The sequence below is a fragment of the Cervus elaphus genome, chromosome 18, assembly GCF_910594005.1.
Source record: "Cervus elaphus chromosome 18, mCerEla1.1, whole genome shotgun sequence".
Classification (NCBI taxonomy): domain Eukaryota; kingdom Metazoa; phylum Chordata; class Mammalia; order Artiodactyla; family Cervidae; genus Cervus; species Cervus elaphus.
In genome coordinates, this window is record NC_057832.1 from 42235609 (window position 1) to 42256312 (window position 20704).

General features: G+C 38.2%; 1 protein-coding gene across 2 annotated transcripts in view; it reads right to left on the reverse strand.

Moving 5' to 3' along the window:
- CROT (carnitine O-octanoyltransferase) overlaps positions 1 to 20704 on the reverse strand; it is a 49548-nt gene that overhangs the window by 15883 nt on the left and 12961 nt on the right. For both annotated transcript variants that reach the window (XM_043872659.1, XM_043872660.1), the window contains exons 8-10: positions 6727 to 6820; positions 5755 to 5880; positions 2806 to 2907 (exon numbers count right to left, since the gene is read on the reverse strand). In XM_043872659.1, the coding sequence (XP_043728594.1) occupies positions 2806 to 2907; positions 5755 to 5880; positions 6727 to 6820 (322 nt within the window). The remainder of the gene's footprint in view (positions 1 to 2805; positions 2908 to 5754; positions 5881 to 6726; positions 6821 to 20704) is intronic.

Consider the following 20704-nt stretch of genomic DNA (forward strand, 5'->3'; position numbering starts at 1 on the left):
GGAAGCCTCGTATGCTATAGCCCATGGGGTGGCAAAGAGTCGGACATGACTGAGCAACTGAACAACAAATGTGATCTCCACAAAACCCTCTAACAAAGAGAAGACAAAACAGTTGAGCCCAGGATTTTAAATCCCTAGAGGGAAATGTGATTATGTAGTCTAATCAATAAAGCACATATTTTAGTACCAACGTAAGAGAGCAGCAACATGATTCTAGATCAAGAGCAAGTAACTTTACAGTATATATGCTTTACTAATAATGTTTTATATAGGTTAAATAGTATTTTCAATAATCATCTTGGGGTGCAAGAGTAACCTACATGGAATTTTGAAAGCATATTATCTAGTGAAGACCATCAGATCAATTTTATAAATATATGGGGGATAATGCATACACAGAAAATATGTCCACACACTTTACTACAAGAAAGCATCTCAGTTGTACAAAGACACATGCTCATTATAGGACCAGTATTTTTATCCCAAAATAGAAAATATGATTAAAATTACTTTCTCCTGAATTTGAGCAAACCGCAGGATATTGGTGTCATCAGTAAAAATCAAAGTAGTACAAGGTGGTAATTTTAGGGGGCTTGGAGTGAGGGAGGAAAGCAAGAAGATGAACTCTTGATGATGAGAGTAACTTATCCCTTACATAACAATGTAACATTCGGTTTGGACAATTTAACACACAGTGAAACAAAACTCTCAAAATGAGAGTACGGAGTAAAAACTAGAAAAATATAAGTGCAAACAAATCAGAAGAGAGAGCAGGCAGAGGGGGAAAATGGTTATGAATAATATTAAGCTCAGTTTTAGAATCTGGAGACAGGAAGAGACTTTTAGGAGGATGAAGGCAATGTGAGACACACATGAAGAAGAGGGAGATCCTTTCCATCCGACAAGTCAAGGAGAGATGGAAGGAAGAAGCCAGAAGGTTGTTAACTACTTTACAAAGCACAGTTTTCAGGGAATAGTGAGGCTGTAAACCAGACTGAGGAGAATCAAACAAGGAGCTGAAGAGAAAAAAGCTGAGGCAATTAACAAGAATCTTTTGTCAACAGGGGACTCTTAAGGAAGAAGAAAGACAACTGTTAACAGACATTCTACTACTTGCACATCAACTACTTCACCTTCTTTGGCAGTAACAACTACCTTATTTTTCTTTAGGCAACCAGCACACATCTCTGTGGTGGTTTGAATGAGTGAGTGATCCTACTAGCTGGGTCCCAAGGTTTGGCAGGTGACCCAGGCCAGGTGGACTCCCTGGAATGTGCACAAGATGCACACAGGCTGATACAACCAACGAGCATTATTCTCAGGTCTTTTGCTGGAACCAGAGGGGTTAAAAAAAAAAAAAGCTGGCTATTTCCATGAAGAACAATAACGTACTAGGAGAGCTGTGAAAACATGAGATTGTAGGTAAAACCATCACATGGTACAGTCTACATAAAAATAAAGCTGAGCCTAGGAAAGTGATGCCAAAAAATGTAGAAATTTCTAACGAAAGCATCTGGACATTGGAAGTCAGCCTGACCCAAATTTAGCTGTATCCCATGCCACAAATATCTCCGTAAGGTAATGACAGTTTGATTTAGGTTGCTATCACCTAAAACTGAAAAACATTACTGATTAATACAACTACTGAACCCAGATCAACAGGTCTTTTTAGTATTTTAGTCACTAAATCTTTTGGAGGAAAGCCCCCAAACACAAACAAACAAAAAAATCTATCTCATACTACTTTATACCAAGTCACATACTTTATGAAAAGTTATATAACAAGATTATAAGTATAGATTGCAATTCTGACTTCAGTTGATTTCTTCATTTTCTTGGTTCATGGACCTCCTGAATGTCCATCAGAAAATGGCAGGGGAGAGATGATAAAGACAAACATAGGAGAATAGAAGAGAAACAAGTCGTGTGTGTGTATACATATATTTTGTAAAGAAGGTAAAAAAAACAATGCTATCCAGTACCAAATATTTTATTTATTTATTTTTGTTTTTCTCCCAATTATTTTTATTAGTTGGAGACTAATTACTTTACAATATTGTAGTGGTTTTTGCCATACATTGACATGAATCTGCCACGGGTGCAGATGTGTTCCCTATCCTGAACCCCCATCCCATCCCTCTGGGTCATCCCAGTGCACCAGCCCCGAGCACTTGTCTCATGCATCCAACCTGGACTGGCCATCTGTTTCACACTTGATAATATACATGTTTCGATGCTGTTCTCTCAGATCATCCCACCCTCGCCTTCTCCCATAGAGTCCAAAAGTCTATTCTATACATCTGTGTCTTTTTTTCTGTCTTGCATATAGAAGGTAAAAAAAAAAAAATGCTATCCAGTACCAAATATTTTAATATCCAGAAGTAAATAATGTTTCAAAGATCATGTGTCATTTTTTAACAAGGTTACAAAATTACTAGGCAAATTTACAAATATAGCTAAGTACATTTTTCTGTACACAGAACATATGCATAATGCTATATCTTTTTTAATATGTTGTTATTTTCAACAAGTAGCAGTAGATTTTAAAAGAGCTTCTACCACATAAAGATACATGCAAATTCCATTTTACAGACACACACCAAACTGTCAGCCTAACTACAGATGAAAATAATTTGTCCTATACTGTTTTCACTGAGAATTCATAACTAAAACTTTTACTCTAATGCCATAAAGCTAAAAAATGATTTATTATCCTGCCACAGGACAGCCTAACTATTGTAGATTACTGCCACTCATTTAACTGAAAAGAGTAAAAGGAAAAAGTAACTTCAGTAGTTTACTTACATCACAATTACTGCCAAATACTCCATTAGAAAAGGAAATCAAGTTATAAGATTTGTCACCCCAGCGTACTGTTGGATCTCCACTAAGAATCTTTGCAGAAACCTAAAATAAATTTATTATTTCAAATTAAAAGAATCTTAATATTGGTTTTTAAGTATTTGTATCTTAAATACATACAAACACACATGATCTCACTTTTCCTCTCTTCAGGTAAACCAAATTTAATAAAATAACAGCTATTCTCAAGAAATAATAATTCAGGTCCTGACTATTTAAATACTCAAAATCCAAGAAATTCTACCAGAAAAGAGGATGGGACAATATTCATGAATGTTTAGAGAATATCAAAGTAAAAGGACAAGGTGTTTGCAACTTTAATAGGATAAGCAGCATTGAAGTTTAGTCATGAAAATCTAGTTACAAGGAAAATATTTCAAGAATTCATATCCCACTAAGCCAGTTTCTCAAATGGTAGGTTTTGGCCATAAATGAGTCAGGAAAAGAACAAAAGGAATAACAATAGAACATAAACATCAGAGTATATCACAGATAGTCAAAGTAATTACTCTTTTGTGAAACTTCTACTATGTATGCATTTGTGTGTGTGAGCACATGTGTGTGTGTTTAATGAGCTACAATCTAAATATGTCTAACTGTAGATTGCAGCAAAAAAGTCTGAGCAACATTTAATTAAAATATATTCTTCCTCAAGAAGTTCGTTGATTCTACTTTTAAAAAGGCAGTTAGGGGTTGCCGCCGCTGCCGCCGCCATCGTGCCAACCCCTTGGATTGATGCATCATGCCTTACGTGGGAAGGACAGCAATCCCAGGGGAAAGCTGCCATTGTGGAGAAATTGTCTAGCCTTCCATTCCAGAAAATCCAGCACAGCATCACGGCACAGGACCATCAGCCCACACCAGACAGCTGCATCATCAGCATGGTTGTGGGCCAGCTCAAGGCCGATGAAGACCCCATCATGGGGTTCCACCAGATGTTCCTATTAAAGAACATCAACGATGCTTGGGTTTGCACCAATGACATGTTCAGGCTTGCCCTGCACAACTTTGGCTGACCTCCCAGCCAGGCACTCATGCTGTTTCTTCCTCCCTCCTCTTCCCGATATTATTCACACTCCTCCAGATGCTCCAAATATCATTCACAAATGAGCAGGGCTGCGGTGGGCGTGGGCGCAGTGCGCTGCTGCTACCGAGGTGTTGGGCATGATGTTTGGACGCTAGACTAGTTGCATCTCACAGGAGAAGTTTGTGTTGTACCAGCGCATGCCTTGGAAAGACTTAAGTAGTGCAAAAGGTTGTCTTTTTTTTTTTTTTAAATCTACTGACAGTTGCTCTAGTAACCCAAAGAAGTGAAGGAGAAAGTAGCTGCCTCACCGCCCAGATATTGATTTGTTCAGATGTTTCAATGCCTCATGATACAATAAAACCACGAAAATTTTCTTAACAGTTTAAAAAAATAAATAAATAAAATAAAAATAAAAAAGCAGCTAAAGAGGGAAAAATTTTCAAGCTACAAGATTTTTCAATCCAATATTATTTATCTCATTTAATACTGATGGATGCAAAGATTCTGAGATTCCTACAAATACAACTGCTTATCTTTTGTTTTTTCCCAGGAAATGGTAATGTCCCAGAAAAAAAAAAATAAAACCCCAATTATCCTTAAACTCACTAACGTTAGTGTGTTTTATAAAACCAAATGATAAAATAAGACACAAGAGTGACGTAATTCTTAGGACAGACCTCACCAACTAAGGTATCAAGGCCCACTGCTGTGGGCTATAGGTAGGTTTTCATGTCACCTTTGGTTTGAAAAGCTCATTTTGCCCCATGCCTTATGCAAATTTTCTATATATATAATCAGTGGAAAGGTTGGGAACCAGTGCCATGTGATAAGCAAATAATAATCATACTTCTTTAAACAACATATAAGATCTGTCTAAACAGCCTTGCTGCTCAGACGGTAAAGCGTCTGCCTACAATGTGGGAGACCCAGGTTCGATCCCTGGGTCGGGAAGATCCTCTGGAGAAGGAAATGGCAACCCACTCCAGCACTCTTGCCTGGAAAACCCCATAGACGGAGGAGCCTGGTAGGCTGCAGTCCATGGGGTCGCAAAGAGTCGGACATGGCTGAGCGACTTCACTTTCACTTTTCACTTCTATGCACTGGAGAAGGAAATGGCAACCCACTCCAGTGTTCTTGCTTGGAGAATCCCAGGGATGGGGTTGCACAGAGTCGGACACGAATGAAGTGACTTAGCAGTAGCAGATTTATTTACGTATAATCTTATGATACGTGTGTGTGTGTGCAGCTAAGAAAATGCTTTAAAAGCTTGCACAAAATATTTATATTTTATGACTTAGTATTTGTGCTTTCTTTTCTTAGCTGCCTCATTCTAAAATAAAAGATGTTTTCAAAATCTAGGAAACAATTGTTTTCACGATTATGTTTCAAGGTGGTTTTATAGGTGTATACTTCAAACTAAGCTGTATACATTAAACATATACAGTTTTTTGCATGTCAATTATACTTAATAAAGTGATACTTTAAAAAAAAAAAAAGCCTGCATGTAACAAAATTCTTCTCATGTTCAATTTACACAAGAGTTCTCCAGAAAAATCTGTGGGGAGAAATAAAACAAGGGACTTTCCTGGTGGTCTCATGGTTAAGAATCCATCTGCCGGCGCAGGGGACAGAGGTCTGGCCCGTAAGTGGTAGCTACTGAAGCCCACGCACCTACAAGCCTGTGCTCCACCATGAGAAGCCACTGCAGTGGGAAGCCCACATTCCGCAGCTGGAGAATACACCCCGCTTGCCACCACTAGAAAGAAAGCCCATACAAAGCAACAAAGACCCAGCATAGCCAAAGATAAATAAATTCTTTAAAAAAAAAAGAAAGAAAGAAATAACAGAACAAGATAGCTGAATACCTGAGAATAATCTTCCGGTGTAGCATGTGGACTGTCATCATCTAAACAAAATACCAGTAAACTGCTCTGAATTTTTTCTAATATAGTCAGGTTCTCGGGATTAAGACTAATCAAATATTCTCGTGCCTAAAGGGCAAGGAGAAAAAATAAAATGTTACAAGTTAAATATAAAATAGCCAGAAAAGCTCAACAGGTTCTCAAAAAGTTAGAGAAAAGGTTCATCAAGAAAAGTGTATATTCAAGGACCTGTGTGTTGAATCCTGAACAGGTTTTCTTCTCCAACAGCATGCCTACTCCCTACACTTGTGCTACTAAATGTATAAAGGTATAAAGTTATGCCCACTTTCCTGGGTGCTCAGACAGTAAAGAAAATGCCCGCAGTTCAGGAGACCCAGGTTTGATCCCTCAGTTGGGAAGGTCCCCTGGAGAAGGAAATGGCTACCCACTCGAATAGTCTTGCCTGGAGAATCCCATAAACAGAGGAGCCTGGTGGGCTACAGTTCACGGGGTCAACAAAGTCGGATATGACTGAGTGACTAAGCACACATAAAGTTATGCCACCCGCTAGATTTTCTGATTGCTCAATATTGTACAATGTATTTAACACTGCTTAAAGCTTAAAGCTGTCTATTTGTCTTTATTTCAAAATCTGAACAAACGGCCAGCATGTGCTTGAGCTGAGTGCTTGAAGTATAAATGTAAACAAAATAATAGTACATCCTCTCCCCAAGGTTAAATTATAGTTAATAATATTGTACTGCCTATTTGAAAGTTGCCAGAGAATAGATCTTAAAGTTCTCATCACAAGAGAGAATTTCTAAATTTTTAAATTTTCTATACAGTGATGGACGTTAACCAGACTTACTGTGATATTTCTCAGTATAAACAAATACTAAATCCTTATGTGTATACCCGAATAGAATGTTGTAAGTCAATTGTACCTCAAAAGAAAAGAAAAATGTAAATTATAACCTTAGCCCATCGAGTTCGCTCCTCGGTAGTTAATGCCGCTACCCCAGGTCCGTCAGGTTCACTGTGGCATTTCTTTTGGATGTATGTCAATTGCCTTTGGAAGATTAAATAAGGAAGATTCAAAAAGAGCACAGGCAGGAGCACTAGCTACTTTGGCCTTTCATAGGCTACGAAGTTTATTAGTACTTAAAAGTTTTGCTGTATTATCCAAAGACAGGGATTATGGTCTCTACAGCAATGGAGTTATTTCCTACACCTTCCCCCCCTGACAGTGATTATGTGGCTATTAATATCAGTATACTTGATAAGAGCTTAAGTAAATAAATTTTCTGTTTGATATAATTTATACTTTCAAAAGGTACACACACTTCCAAGATCCAAGTAAATAGTCTGCATAACGGAGAAATTTAAAAATATTCTGGCACATAATCTCACAAATATCATATATATTTTATCTAACTAAAAACTATGTGAATATATTAACAGAGGACTTATCCTATACCCAATTAATGCTTGGGTTTTAATCCCCAAAATAGAAATACCAGGTAGTTTTAAATATTGTCATATGTGCCATTGTTACTTAAAATCATTATAAAGACTATTCAGTTCAGTTCAGTTGCTCAGTTGTGTCCAACTCCTTGCAATCCCATGGACTGCAGCACGCCAGGCCTTCCTATCCATCACCAACTCCCAGAATTTACTCAAACTCACATCCATTGAGTTGGTGATGCCATCCAACCATCTCATCCTTTGTTGTCCCCTTCTCTTCCCACCCTCAATCTTTCCCAGCATCAGGGTCTTTTCAAATGAGTTCATTCTTTGCATCAGGTAGCCAAAGTACTGGAGTTTCAGCTTCAGCATCAGTCCTTCCAATAAATATTCAGGACTGATTTCCTTTAGGATGGACTGGTTGGATCTCCTTGCAGTTCAAGGGACTCTCAAGAGTCTTCTCCAACACCACAGTTCAAAAGCATCAATTTTTCAGTGCTCAGCTTTCTTCACAGTCCAACTCTCACATCCATACATGACCACTGGAAAAACCATAGCCTTGACTAGACTGACCTTTGGTGGCAAAGTAATGTCTCTGCTTTTTAATATGCTATCTAGGTTGGTCATAACTTTCCTTCCAAGGAATAAGCATCTTTTAATTTCATGGCTGCAGTCACCACCTGCAGTGATTTTGGAGCCCAAGAAAATAAAGTCTGTCAATGTTCCCCCATCTATTTGCCATGAAGTGATGGGACCAGATGCCATGATCTTAGTTTTCTGAATGTTGAGTTTTAAGCCAACTTTTTCACTTTCATCAAGAGGCTCTTTGGTTTCTCTTCACTTTCTGCCAGAAGGGTGGTGTCATCTGCATATCTGTTATCGATATTTCTCCTGGCAATCTTAATTCCAGCTTGTGCTTCTTCCAACCCAGTGTTTCTCATGATGTACTCTACATACAAATTAAATAAGCAAGGTGACAATATACAGCCTTGACATACTCCTTTTCCTACTTGGAACCAGTCTATGTTCCATGCCCAGTTCTAACTGTTGCTTCTTGCCCTGCATACAGATTTCTCAGGAGGCAGGTCAGGTGGTCTGGTATTCCCATCTCTTTCAGAATTTTCCACAGTTTGTGGTGATCCACACAAAGGCTTTGGCATAGTCAATAAAGCAGAAATAAATGTTTTTCTGGAACTCTCTTGTTTTGATAATCCAAGGGATGTTCGCAATTTGATCTCTGGTTCCTCTGCCTTTTCTAAATCCAGCTTGAACTACTGTTGAAGCCTGGCTTGGAGGATTTTGAGCATTACTTTGCTGGTGTGTGAGATAAGTGCAATTGGGTGGTAGTTTGAGCATTCTTTGGCATTGCCTTTCTTTTTTTTTTTTTGTTTTTAGCTTTTCTTTTTTTTTTTTTAATTTATTTATTTATTTTTATTAGTTGGAGGCTAATTACTTCACAACATTGCAGTGGGTTTTGTCATACATTGATATGAATCAGCCATAGAGTTACACGTATTCCCCATCCCGATCCCCCCTCCCACCTCCCTCTCCACCCGATTCCTCTGGGTCTTCCCAGTGCACCAGGCCCGAGCACTTGTCTCATGCATCCCACCTGGGCTGGTGATCTGTTTCACCCTAGATAATATACATGCTGTTCTTTCACAACATCCCACCCTCATCTTCTCCCACAGAGTTCAAAAGTCTGTTCTGTATTTCTGTGTCTCTTTTTCTGTTTTGCATATAGGGTTATCGTTACCATCTTTCTAAATTCCATATATATGCGTTAGTGTGCTGTAATGTTCTTTATCTTTCTGGCTTACTTCACTCTGTATAAGGGGCTCCAGTTTCATCCATCTCATTAGGACTGGTTCAAATGAATTCTTTTTAACAGCTGAGTAATATTCCATGGTGTATGTGTACCACAGCTTCCTTGTCCATTCATCTGCTGATGGGCATCTAGGTTGCTTCCATGTCCTGGCTATTATAAACAGTGCTGCGATGAACACTGGGGTGCACGTGTCTCTTTCAGATCTGGTTTCCTCAGTGTGTATGCCCAGAAGTGGGATTGCTGGGTCATATGGCAGGTCTATTTCCAGTTTTTTAAGAAATCTCCACACTGTTTTCCATAGCGGCTGTACTAGTTTGCATTCCCACCAACAGTGTAAGAGGGTTCCCTTTTCTCCACACCCTCTCCAGCATTTATTGCTTGTAGACTTTTGGATAGCAGCCATCCTGACTGGCGTGTAATGGTACCTCATTGTGGTATTGATTTGCATTTCTCTGATAATGAGTGATGTTGAGCATCTTTTCATGTGTTTGTTAGCCATCTGTATGTCTTCTTTGGAGAAATGTCTGTTTAGTTCTTTGGCCCATTTTTTGATTGGGTTATTTATTTTTCTGGAATTGAGCTGCAGGAGTTGCTTGTATATTTTTGAGATTAATCCTTTGTCTGTTGCTTCATTTGCTATTATTTTCTCCCAATCTGAGGGCTGTCTTTTCACCTTACTTATAGTTTCCTTTGTAGTGCAAAAGCTTTTAAGTTTCATTAGGTCCCATTTGTTTAGTTTTGCTTTTATTTCCAATATTCTGGGAGGTGGGTCACAGAGGATCTTGCTGTGATTTATGTCGGAGAGTGTTTTGGCATTGCCTTTCTTTGGGATTGGAATGAAAACTGACTTTTTCTAGTCCTGTGGCCACTGCTGAGTTTTCCAAAAGCATACTGGGTTCACCAAAAAGTTCATTAGGGTTCTTCTGTAACATCTTGGCCAACCCAAACAAAGCTATGGTAATCAAAACAATATGGCACAAATGACACTCATACGGGTCAATGGAACTGAACAGAGAGCCTATAAATAAATCCACTTACAGTCAACTGAGGTGCCAAGGAGACCAAGAATACATGGGAAATGGATAGTCCCTTAAGTAAACAGTGTTGGGAATATCACCACATAAAAAGAATGAAACTGGACCCCTATCTTATACCTTACACCTTACACAGAAATCAACTCAAAATAGATTTAAGGCTTAAATATTAGACCTGAAACAGTAAAACTCATGGAAGAAAATATGGGACAAAAGCTTCCAGACATTAACCTTTTGCAATCATTTCTTAGATATGATACCAAAAGCACAGGCAACAAAGGTAAAAATAGACAAATGAGATTACATCAAACCAAAAGCTTTAGCACTGTAAAGGAAACAGTGAAGTGAAAAAGCAAACTACAGAATATGAGAAAATATCTGCAAACCATATACCTGATGAGAGGTCAAGGAACCCTCACAATTTAATTGCAAAAAACCCCAAACAACCTGATTTTAAAATGGGCAAAGGAATTGAACAGACATTTCTCCAAAGAAGATATAAAAATGACCAAGAGGTACATGAAAAAGTGCTCAACATCACTAATTATCTGGGAAGTGTAAATGAAAAGTACAATGAGATACCCTCTCACACCTGTCAGAATGACTATTACCAAAAAGACAAGCAGTAACAAGCACTGATGATGATGTGAAGAAAAACAGAACCCTTCTGCAGTTCGGGTGGAACCGTCAACTGGTGCAGCCACTGTAGAAAACTATGGAGGTTCCTCAAGAAATTAGAGATACTATATGATCCAGCAATCCCAGTTCTGTGTACAGATCCAAAGGAACTGAAACTAGGGTCTCGAAGAGACACCGCATTCCCATGTTCCTTGCAGTATTATTCACAATAGCCAAGAGGCAAAAGCAACTTAAATATTTAATGATGGAAGAATGAATAAACAAGATGTGGTATAAACATACAAATGGAATTTTATTCTGCTTTAAGAAAGAAATTCCACTGTTTGCAACAATGTGAATGAACCTGATGGACACTATCCTAAATGAAATAAGCTAAACACAAAAGAAATACTACATGGTATCACTTATATGTGGAATCTAAAATAGATAAAACTCTTAGAAGCAGAAAAGAATGGTGGGTGCCAGGGGCTGGGCTAAGGAGAAAATGAGGAGGCATTAGAAACCACCTGCAATGCAGGAGACTGTGGTTCGATTCCTGGGTCAGGAAGATCTCCTGGAGGAAGGATAGGCTACCCACTCCAGTATTCTTGGGCTTCCCTGGTGGCTTAATCAGTAAAGAATTCGTCCGCCATGCAGGAGACCTGGGTTCAATCCCTGGATTGGGAAGATCCCTGAGAGAAGGGCATGGCAACCATGTATTACATGGCTATCCACTATTCTTGCCTGGAGAATCCCCAGGGACAGAGGAGTCTGGTGGGCTACAGTCCATGGGATCACAAAGAGTTGGACACGACTGAGCGACTAATCGCATAACTGTCAAGTGACACAAAGTTTCAGTTATACAAGATAAGTAAGTCCTAGAGATCTATTGTACACCATAGTGCTGTAGTTAATAATACTGTACTGCACTCTTAAAAATTTGCTAAGAGGGTAGATCTTAAGATAAGTGTTCTTACCACCAAAATTTTTTTTAAAAATAAAGAGGGAAGGACACCTTTGGAGGTGATGAATATGTTTATGGTATCCATTATGGCAATAGTTTAATCAGTGTAAACTTATCTCCAAACTCATCCAGTTGTACAGAGAAAAATATGCACAGCTTCATATGTCAATCATACCTCAAAGGTGGTTTAAAAATAACTTCTCTATTCATATTGTAAAAAGAGGTACAGATTTGGTAACTGTAATTACCCCTCTTCTCCTTCAATTTGACTATCTATGGACTTGTTTTCAGTACACATGCAATTTTTGATATTTAAAAGCACAAAAATTTGTATTAACAATATTTACATTTCAGAATCATACATATTTTAAAATATTTTATCCTTGATATTTCCTCAAAATCTTTCTGCCTTCATTACTTTCCACTCATTCTTTTAATGTAATCAGGTTTTGTCTTCCAGTGATTATCTTGAAAATGTGTTTCTGAATAATAGCAATGGCGTCCCGTGAGATCTCGCAGCTTTATCTCAGTCTCATTTTTCTCTTTATAAAGTCATTTGCTGCCCAGGAGTCAATCTTGAAATTCTCTCTGCCTTGGCTTCTGTAGCACTGTTACATTGTGGTCTTTCTAACTCACTGACTACTTGATCTTTTTCACCGACTGTTGTTCTCTATCCACCATCAAATGTGTGTCTTCCCAAATTTCCCCTCACTGGCCTCCCCCAAACTCTTCTACAAGTTTCTTCTTTGGTAATTTCACCCATTACTTGAATACCTTCAATTATCACCTTTACCTAAGAGGCAACCAAATCTCTAACTTTAACCCTATTTTCTCTCTAAATTTCTAATACCAAATTTCCAAATGCTTGTCAGATATATCCACCTCAATTTCTGCCAACGTTCCAAATTAAATATACATTTAAAAATTATCTCCCTGACCTCTTCCGACAAATTAAGACAAAACAGATCTTAGAAGAAAACATAGTTATCTCTTCATGACTATGGATTACGGGATGGTTTCTAAGATATGACACTAAAAGTACAAATAACTGAGGAGTAGATAAACTGAACTCTATCAAAATTAAAATGTTGGCCCTTCACAAGCAACCATGAAGAAAGCGAAGTAAACACTAGAATCGGACAAAAATATATGTAATTTATGTATCCAATAAGGGACTTACATCTAGGATACATAAAGAAGTTTTACAACTCAATAATAAAAAAGACAAATAACCCAATTAAGAGTTGGTAAAGGATTTGAACAGACATTTCTCCAAGTTTTTGTTCAGTCGCTAAGTCATATCCGACTCTTTGTGACCCCATGGACTGCAGCACACCAGGCTCCCCTGTCCTTCACTACCTCCCAGAGTTTATAGTCATAGGCACATGAAAATATGTTCAATCTCGTCATTATGGAGACACAACTATAAACCACAATGAGATCCTACTTCATACTCTCTAGGATGGCTACCATCAAAAAGGCTAACAATAACAAGTGCTGGTGAGAATGAAAATACACTGGAACCCTCACGTACTGCTGATGTGAATGTAAAATGGTGCACTCATACTGGAAAACAGTTTGGCAGTTCCTCAAATGGTTAAGCATAGAAGTATGATCCAGCAATTCCACTCCAAGGAATATACCCATGAGAAGTGTCCACACAAAAACCTATACACAGATGTCCACAGCGGCATTATTCACAGCAGTCAAACAGTCAAAACAACCCAAACATCTATTAACTGATAAATAATTAAATAAAATGTGGTCTAGCCATTAACTGCATTATTATTCAGTCAAAAAAAGGGAAGTACTAATAAATGCTACCAGGAGTCTCCAATCCCTCTTAGGAACCAGGCTACACAGCAGGAGGTGAGCAGTGGGTGAGTGAGCAAAAGTTCCATCTGCATTTACAGCCACTTCCCATCGCTCCCACTACCACCTGAGTTCTGCCTCCCGTCACATCAGCGGGGCATTCAATTCTCATAGGAGCTGTGAACTGCGCATGCGAGGGATCTAGATTATGAGTTCCTTATGAGAATATAATGCCTGAGGATCTAAGGTAGAGGTGAGGTGGTGAGGCTAGCTAGCTCTGGGGAGCGGCTGCAGATAGATTATCACTAGCGAAGAGGTCTGACTGCATAGTTCAGTTCAGTTCAGCCGCTAGTCGTGTCCGACTCTTTGTGACCCCATGAATTGCAGCACACCAGGCCTCCCTGTCCATCACCAACTCCCGGAGTTCACCCAAACCCATGTCTGTCAAGTCGGTGATGCGATCCCACCATCTCATCCTCTGTCGTCCCCTTCTCCTCCTGCCCTCAATCTTTCTGAGCATCAGGGTCTTTTCCCATGAGTCAGCTCTTCACATCAGGTGGCCAAAGTATTGGAGTTTCAGCTTCAACATCAGTCCTCTCAATGAACACCCAGGACTGATCTCCTTTAGGATGGACTGCTTGGATCTCCTTGCAGTTCAAGGGTCTCTCAAGAGTCTTCTCCAACACCACAGTTCAAAAGCATCAATTCTTCAGGGCTCAGCTTTCTTCATAGTCCAACTCTCACAACCATACATGACCACTGGAAAAACCATAGCCTTGACTAGACAGACCTTGGTTGACAAAGTGATGTCTTTGCTTTTAATATGCTCTCCAGGTTGGTCATAACTTTCCTTCCAAGGAGTAAGTATCTTTTAATTTCATGGCTGCAGTCACCACCTGCAGTGATTTTTGGAGCCCAGAAAAATAAAGTCAGCCACTGTTTCCACTGTTTCCCCATCTGTTTGCCATGAAGTGATGGGACTGGATGCCATGATCTTAGTTTTCTGAATGTTGAGCTTTAAGCCAACTTTTTCACTCTCCTCTTTCACTTTGATCAAGAGGCCCTTTAGTTCTTCTTCACTTTCTGCCATAAGGGTGGTGTCATCTGCGTATCTGAAATTACTGATGTTTCTCCCGGCAATCTTGATTCCAGCTTGTGCTTCAACCAGCCCAGCATTTCTCATGATGTACTCTGCATAAAAGTTAAATAAGCAGGGTGACAATATACGGCCTTGATGTACTCCTTTTCCTATTTGGTACCAGTCTGTTGCTCCATGTCTAGTTCTAACTGTTGCTTCCTGATCTACATACAGGTTTCTCAAGAGGTCGGGTATTCCCATCACATAGACCATGATAAACCAGTTGCTTATGGACTTGTATACAAACCCTATCAGTGAGTGACAAGTGACAACTGCATAATTATTTCATTACATATTACAATGTGATATATTTAGAAAGAAAATGCACAATAAATGTAATGCGCTTGAATCATGAAACCAGCCCATGTCCACAGAAAAACTGTCTTCCAGGAAACCCAGTCTCTGGTGCCAAAAAGATTGGGGACTGCTGACACTACAACATGGATGGATGCTGAAAATGTAAGGTATACTAAATGAAAGAACCTAGACAGAAGAGGCCATTTAAGAGTTCATTTATATGAAATGTCCAGAGAAGGAAAACCATAGAGACAAAAAGTCAAGTGAAACAGATAGAAAAGCTACCTCAGGCTGGTAGGATGGGAGTGTTTGGGAAATATGAGAAATGTCTGCTAATGGATGGGTAAGAGTTGGGGAGCAAATGGGGAATTACTGCTTATGAGTTCAGGGTTACTTTGGGGGGTGACAAAAATGTTCTAAAGTTGATTGTGAAGATGACAGCACAATTCTGAATATTCTAAGAAATGCTGAAATATACACTTTAAATGGGTGAACTGTGTAGTATGTGAATTGCCTCAAAGCTAGTATTAAAAACAAGAAAAAACTGAAAATTGAAATGCTACTTCCTCTTCTGTTATAACACTATCTACTTACTCAGTAATAGCTTCCTTTCCTTCTAAATCCAGTTACCAATTCAAATTAATCTTATCTCTAAAACTTCTTCTGCATTTATCTCTTTTAAAAATATATATAAATTGAAGTATAGTTGCTTTACAACATTGTATTACTTTCTGATATACAACAAAGTTACTCGGTTTTACACATATATATTCTTTTTCAGATTCTTGTCCATTATAGTTCATTATAAGATATTGAATATAGTTCCCTATACCATACAGTAGAATCTTACTATTTATGAATAGTGTTCCATATCCTAAAGTCCCAACCTCTAACTTTTTTCCTGGATTATTGCAAATTTTAACACATCTCTTTTGAGGCTCCAACTCATAAGATTCAGAATCTGACCAATTTATCTTATACTACTAATACATATCTTATGTTTTCTAAATAAAATTTCCTAATGCATAGGGCTGGCCTAATCACTCAGTTCACTCACACATCCACACCCACACCTTTCTGCTTTGTATTAAGCAGAGGGAATTAAAAAAAAAAAATCTTTAAGTAATCTCTTAGAGCTCCATCTGAATATGAAAATATAGAAATAAATGACTTCAATACAATTTAATAATCAATATAATAGAGATAAATAAGAGGCTAAGTCCTTGGGCCATGAAGAGAGGAAAGGGAATGGGAAATTATGAAATAAAACATAAAATAGAAAGTAGTAAGCCTGTGGTGACACGTGAACAGAAGCAAAGCACGAGGAGCAATTCTTACTTAAAAGGTGGACAAGGCAGGGGAAGGCAGTCCAATAGAAAGCATGAGCACACGCAAAGATAACAGATAATCTAACATTTCAGAACGGCAAGCAGAGAAATTGGGTAGAATAGGATGCAGAGGGAGGACGAACAGGACAAGGTTGAAGGGACAGGCGAAGGTCAGATCGAGACCACAGTTTAAAAAATGAGACTGTTAGCTAGACCTCAAGGAACTACTCAAGAATTGTAAGCAAAGGTGAGATTCAATCAAATATGAATTTTTAAAGTCACAGGACTGATGACTGTAGAGAATGTAGGGAAGCAAGAAAACCAGCTGTGAGGCTGAATCAGAGTTAACAATCTGAACAAACAGGATTTTATTTCAAAGAACAGAAATCCAAGCTTTTATATGAATAAAAACAGAAGTCAATGTTTATGTGAATTCTCCTGATTTTTAAATAGCAATTCAAATTCTCTGTTATCGAAGCAAAACAGGCTACAGGCTGAATTCAGACCACAAATCACATGTATGCAGTTTCTGAGAGAGTGGCTTTCAGTGATCCAAGTAATAAGCCTGACCTAATTATTTTATTGGGCTTCCCTGGTGGCTCAGAGGTTTAAGCGTCTGCCTGCAATGCGGGAGACCTGGGTTCAATCCCTGGGTCGGGAAGATCCCCTGGAGAAGGAAATGGCAACCCATTCCAGTATTCTTGCCTGGAGAATCCCATGGACGAAGGAGCCTGGTGGGCTACGGGGTTCACAGGGTCGCAAAGAGTCAGACACGACTGAACGACTTCACTTTACTTCAATTATTTTAAGTCAAATTTGGAACAAATTTTAAAATACAGCTGGGACAGAAAGATCATCCAAGAAACAAAAGCAAAAAACCTAAAAAATGGATCTTTATGTCTATATCAAAGTCAACAATGCCTGTCCAATTACGAAAAAAATTTAACTGGAATGAAATGTTTGCAACCCATATAACTACTAATGGATGAGTGCCCAGACATATAATTGCTACAAATCAATAAGAATTAAAAAATAGCAAATAGAAAAATAGGCAAAAGCAACTTGTTGAAAATACAAATGACCTATAAATATATATAAATATATTCAATTTCACTAGTTATGAGGGATGTGTCAATTCAGGCAACAACGAAAACCATTTTTCATGGGTCAGTTCATCATGTTTTAAGCTTAATTATACTATGTCAGCAATCATGTAGAGCAGTAGGTATCCTCCTAAAACACTAGCAGGAAACATAATTCTGCTATGAACGACAATCTGACTTTGTTTAAAAATTTAAAGGTATGTATCCTATGATCCAGAAATTTCATTTTTTTTTCTTTTTTTTTCCAGAAATTTCATTTCTAATGTCAATACATAGATATTTTCTCACAAATACACAAAGAGGCATGCTTGAAAATGTTGGTTGTTTTTTATAGTAACAAATGCAAACTACCTCAATGGGTACTAAGGGAGAAATGTCAAACTATATAGTATGACCATTTGGTGGAATTCTATATGACAGTTAAAAAGAGTAAGGTAGATATGTCTATTCCAGTATGAATATATTATTGTCTTATTATTCACTGTCTTATTATTCACTAAAAGAAATGAACTGCAGAAAAATACCTAAAATAAACTATTTCCTGGACTTCCCTGGTGGTCCAGTGGTTAAGAATCTGCCTCCCAATGAAAGGAACACGGTTGGATCCCTTGTTTGGGAAGATTCCACATGCTGCGGAGCAACTAAGCCCATGCACCACAACTACTGAAGCCTGTGCACCCTCGGGCTTGTGTTCTGCAGTAGGAGAAGTCACCACAATGAGAAGCCCACACTCCGCAGTTAAGAGGAGCCTCCACTCGTGGCAACTAGAGAAAGCCCAAGCACAGCAACAAAGACCCAGTGCGGCCAAACATAAATTGACTAATTAATCATTTTTAAAAGACTATTTTTAAATACATAAAACTACCCCTTTCCTCATGTCACATACAAAAATCAATTCTAGGCAGACTTTTAACGTAAATGTGAAAGATAAAAGAATGAAAGTTTAGAGCACAATGTAAGAAAATATCTTTCTAACAATGTGTTAGGAAAAAAAATTTTTATGGAAGTCCAGACATGACACAACTCATAGAGGAAAATCTAGGCAGAACACTAGATGACATAAATTGCATCAAGATCCTTTATGACCCACATCCTAGAGTAATGAAAATAAAAACAAAAATAAGCAAACGGAACCTAATTAAACTTAAAAGATTTTGCACAGCAAAGGAAATCATAAACAAGATGAAAAGATAACCCTCAGAATGAGAGAAAATTTGCAAATAAAGCAACTGACAAGGGATTAACCCCTAAAAATAAACCCCTAAAAATAATCAGTTCATGCAGCTCAATATTCCAAAAAAAAAAAAACCCAATCAAAAAATGGGCAGAAGACCTGAACAGACATTTCTCCAAAGAAGACATACAGATGGCCAACAAATACATGAAAACATGCTCAACATCCCTAATTATGAGAGAAATGCATATCAGAACTACTACAATGAGGTATCACGTCACCAATCAGAATGGCCACCATCAAAAAATCTACAAACAGTAAATGCTGAAGAGGGTGTGGAGAAAGGGGAATCCTCTTGCACTGTTGCTAAGAATGCAAACTGATATAACCATTACGGGAAACAGTACGGAGGTTCCTTAAGAAACTAAGAATAAAGCTACCATATGACCCAGCAATCCCACTACTGGGCATATACCCTGAGAAAACCATAATTTAAAAAGATGCATGTACCCAGTGTTCATTGCAGCACTATTTACAACAGCTAGAACATGGAAGGAATTTAAACGTCCATCAACAGATGAATGGACTAGGAAGATGTGATGTGTATATATATATGTATATACACACACACACACACACATACACAGTAAATATTACTCAGTTATAAAATGGAATGAAATTGGGTCCTTTGTAGTCATGTGGATGCACCTAGGATCTGTCATACAGAGTGAAGTAAGAAAGAGAAAAACCAACACTGCTTATTAACGTATATATATGGAATCTAGAGAAATGGTATTGTTGAACTTATCTTCAGGGCAGGAACAGGGACAAAGACACAGAGGACGGTCTTACTCACATAGAGAGGGTAAGGAGAAGGCGGGACGAATTGAGAGAGTAATAGTGACACAGATTCACTCCATGTGTAAAACAGCTGGTGGGGAGCTGCTGCATGCCCCCGAGAGCTCAGCTTAGGGATGATGATCCCACTAGGGTGGGAGTAGGGAGGGAGGTCCAAGAGGGAGCGGATATTTGTACAAATAGAGTAGATTCGTGCAACTGTACGGCAGGAACAAACACAACATTATAAAGCAATTATACTCCAATTTTAAAAAATTAGAAAAAAATTTCAACAGTACACAAAATGTATAATCCATACGGTAAAATACTGATATATTGGACTACATTCAGATGAAGAATTTCTGATGATCAAAGAGACGCTTTGAAATCCACGAAAGCCTCATGTTGAGAATGTATAACGAACTCCTCCAACACTCCTATACGAGTGGGAAGTGTTTATCAGCACAAATACTTTGGAAAACTGGCATGACCACTGAAGCTGAACATACACATAAACTATGATTCCCCAAGTCCTCTCCTGAGTGTAATGAGACAGAAATGCACGCATGTATACATCAAAGACTCGTACAAGAATGTTCACAGCAGCACTTTTTGTATTAATAAAATTTGCAAGCAAGCTAAGTGATTACACTTGAGAAGGGGGATTTCTGGTACAAGGGGTATAATGGAAATGTTCTGTATCTTGACCTGGGTGGTAGATGCATGAGTATGTAGTTGTGGACTTCTGTGTGTGCTTGTGTACAGGTTGTAATACTCAATAAAAATAATTTAAAATATATACACATACATACAATTTTAGAAGACAAACCAGAAAACTTGAACAACTGATTGTATATTAATATATTAAAGAATTCTTGTTAATATTTTAGGAGAAGAAAGTCATTAGGTGTGATAACGGTTTTTTTTTTTTATGTTTAAGAGTCTTTTTATCTTAGAGAAGCTTACTATTTAAGTGAAAGGATATTATGTCTGAGATTTTCTTTAAACTAATCTGTGGTGGAGTGACAGGAGGGGCACACGGAGGTATAGTTGAATAAGACAATGAATTTATAATTGTTGAAGCTAGGAGTTAATATAATAGCTGTTGAATCTAGGGGTGACTACATGGGGGAGCTTCATTATATAATTCCCTCTACCTTTGGAAATTTTCCATAATGCCAACTTTAAAAATATAAACATCCAAAATAACAGTCTGCTTGCTGTTTAGTCGCTCAGTCGTGTCCACCCCTCTGTGATCCCGTGGACTGTAGCCCACCAGGTTCCTCTGTCTATGGGATTTCCCAGGCAAGAATGCTGGAGTGGGGTGCCATTTCCTTATACATTATTACATGTACA